Source organism: Gastrolobium bilobum, unplaced genomic scaffold (genome assembly GCF_033153095.1).
Source record: "Gastrolobium bilobum isolate Gb01-03AN ecotype WA unplaced genomic scaffold, APGP_CSIRO_Gbil_v1 utg2195, whole genome shotgun sequence".
Classification (NCBI taxonomy): Eukaryota; Viridiplantae; Streptophyta; class Magnoliopsida; order Fabales; family Fabaceae; genus Gastrolobium; species Gastrolobium bilobum.
In genome coordinates, this window is record NW_026895782.1 from 1,687,284 (window position 1) to 1,690,600 (window position 3,317).

The following is a 3,317-nucleotide window of genomic DNA, read 5'->3' on the forward strand; positions in this document are numbered from 1 at the left end:
AATGAAATTTTTTGAGTATTATGGCCTAAATAATAACGACTTCAAGAAACATTAGAGTCATCGTTAGACCAGTGTGCATAAACTCAAAAAGTTTGAATTAGTAAAAGAAATATTCCCTAACAAAAATTCGAATGAAAAAAAGAAAAAAGAAATAATAAACGAAATTCTCTCTAATGAACTCATATTACTCTCCGCTACAAATAAAAAATTACCCGAGGCTCCACCGTAGCTGTCCTACACTAGCAATCTACTAGATCAGCTGCGTGAAATCGGGTCCCACATGTTGGTGGATCAAGTAATCGTCACCGTTGGATACATCAAACATCATATTCTGATGATGATGATGTTGTAGGAACTGTTGCTGCTGGGCCCGCACCATCTCCTTCTGCCTTCGCAGCTCCAGCACTTTCCGGTGCGAGTTCGAGTGCTTCGTCAGCACAAACGTCGGGCTCGCCGCGGGCCTGTACTCGGGCACCAACCGGCCCGACTTATACCTCACGCCACAAGCATTGCACAGCGTCTTTGGGCCCATGGGCCCAGTCCGCCACTGCGGCGTCTTGTCCGTGGCGCAATGCAGACACTTGCGTCCGTCCCCGCCGCTGCCGTCGCCGCCTTCCTTCTTCCTCGGAGCAACCTTTGCCGGTTTTTTCGAGGGGAGCGAAGCCGCAACGGAGGGCGAAGTAGGGGTGGGAATTATGAAGTCAGGATCAGAACAAGACGACGTCGTTGGGGACAGAACGAGTAATCGTGAGGTCCAGTTGCATGGGGGCCCACGGGTTCTCTTGCTTCGGGCCTTAGCTGGAACCGACACTTCGTTGTTGAATATCGGGTTGTTTCGGTTGGGCTCGGAGTGAAACTCACGGGCCTTTGATGCGTCGTCGTGTCGCGCCTTCATTCCTGATATCAACTGCAGCTTCTGCAGGTCCTCGCTTGAAAACGATTCCTCCACAAAATTTGAAAGCCATTCTAGCTCCGCTAGGTCATCATACTGCTTTCAAATTTCAACCACACAAGCAATTAGTTCTACATAACATTATTAATTTTCTTGCAGGATAATGTTATCTTCAGCTAAATATTTCATTTTAAAATTTCGTATTAAATGAAGGAATTATTGCAAGGAAATTAGTTTTTAAACCGGGAAATATGCAAAATTTTGTTGTACTTATACCCACTTTTTTTTTTTTCTTCCTGAAATTCTTGGCAACAGAACAACGGTTTGGAATATAAAAAGGACAAAACTGATTGTGATATATGTTTTTACATGGCTTAGCAATTTTGAAGAAATTTGAAAAAAAAAAAAATAGATAAATATGAAAATGGTATTCACGTTGTTGGAGGGCCTGCACGTTACCCATGGGGTCTTTTTTTTTTATTGAATATTGATATTTTTGTGTGGAAATAATGTAATATATGTAATATACCGGAACGCAGAGGTCACCGGAGAGATTTCCGTCGGAGATATTCCGGCAACCAATATCGGCGACGAGGTTGGGGGAGAAGGAGGAGGAGTTGCAGCTATCAACGGCGGTTACGGTGGAAGAATCGGTGGAGATGCCGGGCACGGAGTCGAAGGTGGTGTCGGTAATGATAGCGTCGTCGTTGGAGAAGTCGAGGAGGTCCTCGACGATGAAGTGGTCGGTAGCGCTGGCGTTATTATTGCTCTTGTTGTCGGAGGGGAATTGTGGGCAAAAGCTGCTCTGGAAAAACTTGGGTGCTTCCATGGCTACGAATATGTAATTAAGAATAATTGATCTTCTGTGTGTTTGGATGTTGAAGCTAAATTTTTAAGGTTCTGGGTGAGGAGGTACAATGAAGAAGAAGAAGATGATGGTGATGATGATGACGAGGGTAGTGAAGAAAATTAGTGAGTGAGAAAGTGTAGGGTATTTATTTGAGGCACAAAGTGTGAGAAGTTGTGGTTTTGAGTGGAGACTGGAGAGAGAGAGAAGGAGAAGTGGGTTTATTTGCGCTTGAAAGGGACAAGTAGACACCTAAATTAGAGGACTTTTTTTAATTTTTTTTTTTTTAAATTTTCTTATCGTTTTCCTTTTTTAAAACGAAGAGGAAAAAAGTCTTCTGACTCAAAAAAAATAAGAGCCTAAAATATAGATGTAGAGGCTTTAATTGAGTTAAAAGAAACAGAAGGAATTTGGGATTGAAGTTACTTTGATGCCCTTTTCCCTTTTCCCTTTTCCTACCACTTTACACTTTGTTTACCAGTTTTCTCCTCGTTGTAATAAAATCTTATATAGTCGGCTATATATACGTGGTAATATTTTGAAGCTTGGTTTATTAATCCAATGTCTTTCAAATTCGAGTAATTTCACCACCTCCAATGTACTCAGCCACTATCCAATTTTGGAGCTAGTGGAATGAAAAATATTGAATCAGAAGTGCATAGTATACACACGCACTTCAATTATTTTGGGCATATGCTTAAGGTACCTACATCTATAGCTTAAGGTAGACACATCTTATGACATCAAAATATGGACACACTTGATGCGGAAAAAAGAAATAGTTGCACGTGGAACGTGATGATGATCAGGCGAGTTGTACGAACTAGAAAAAATGAAATGATGAGGCGATGTACGCACGCAACGTAATCATTTTCTCGTTAATTGGCTCAATTTACCCATCAAGTACCAAAGCTTGCTTTGAATATCAACCTGGGCACTACAAAAGGTTCAAGGGTTAAAAACGTAAACTCATTTTCCATTTCAAATTCCATAGGTAGGTTTTTAAAGTATAGGCATTAATTAAACAGGGGAAAAAAGGGTGATTATGTATTAAATTCAATCCCGAAGGAAGCGATCAAACAGTTTTGTCGCTGAGAGAAGTGCATTAGGCATCAATCGTCGAAGTTTAATGCCCGATTCCTCCTCTGCTTTATTTATTATTTATTTTTTCACATTTGGTTTCTCGGGAGCTGGGCTTTCTTTTTTATCTTATAATACTAATATTAATATTTTTTTAGTACTGGATTATTTAATATTTACTAAGGTTGATTTGAAATAAGTGGTTAGTTACTTAGTTTAATGTTAACATTGGGATTGGGTGTACTAAAGCACGAAGCTGGAGTGATGAAGGGTGAGGATGTAGTACACGTGTGGCGGAATTCAGAGTGCCTTCCAATTCGGTTCTCACTTTTCACCTTGCGTTGACAGCTAACATTTACGAGCGAGTCAGGTGTTAAAATAAATTTGACTTGTAAAGGCTCATTTTAATGGCTCAGATTAAATAAAAAAGGGAAATATTACTCTCCTTTTACATAAGATTACTTTTCTCCTACTCTCTCACTTCGATTTCCGCACCTC

At 40.5% G+C, this 3,317-nt stretch overlaps 1 protein-coding gene across 1 annotated transcript; it reads right to left on the reverse strand.

The window, feature by feature from the left end:
- Nucleotides 1–250: 250 nt before the first annotated feature.
- Nucleotides 251–1,721, reverse strand: LOC133295952 (GATA transcription factor 12-like). The gene is made up of 2 exons (XM_061494890.1): nucleotides 1,422–1,721; nucleotides 251–988 (listed from the first exon to the last, which is right to left on the reverse strand). The coding sequence occupies exons 1-2, from the start codon at nucleotides 1,719–1,721 to the stop codon at nucleotides 251–253; spliced, it is 1,038 nt and encodes a 345-aa protein (XP_061350874.1).
- Nucleotides 1,722–3,317: the final 1,596 nt, after the last annotated feature.

Coding starts and splice junctions, on each gene's coding strand:
- LOC133295952 (XM_061494890.1), bottom strand. CDS start 1,721: ATGGAAGCACCCAAGTTTTTCCAGAGCAGCTTTTGCCCACAATTCCCC. Junction 989..1,421: donor CCGGTGACCTCTGCGTTCCG/GTATATTACATA, acceptor ATTTGAAAGCAG/TATGATGACCTAGCGGAGCT.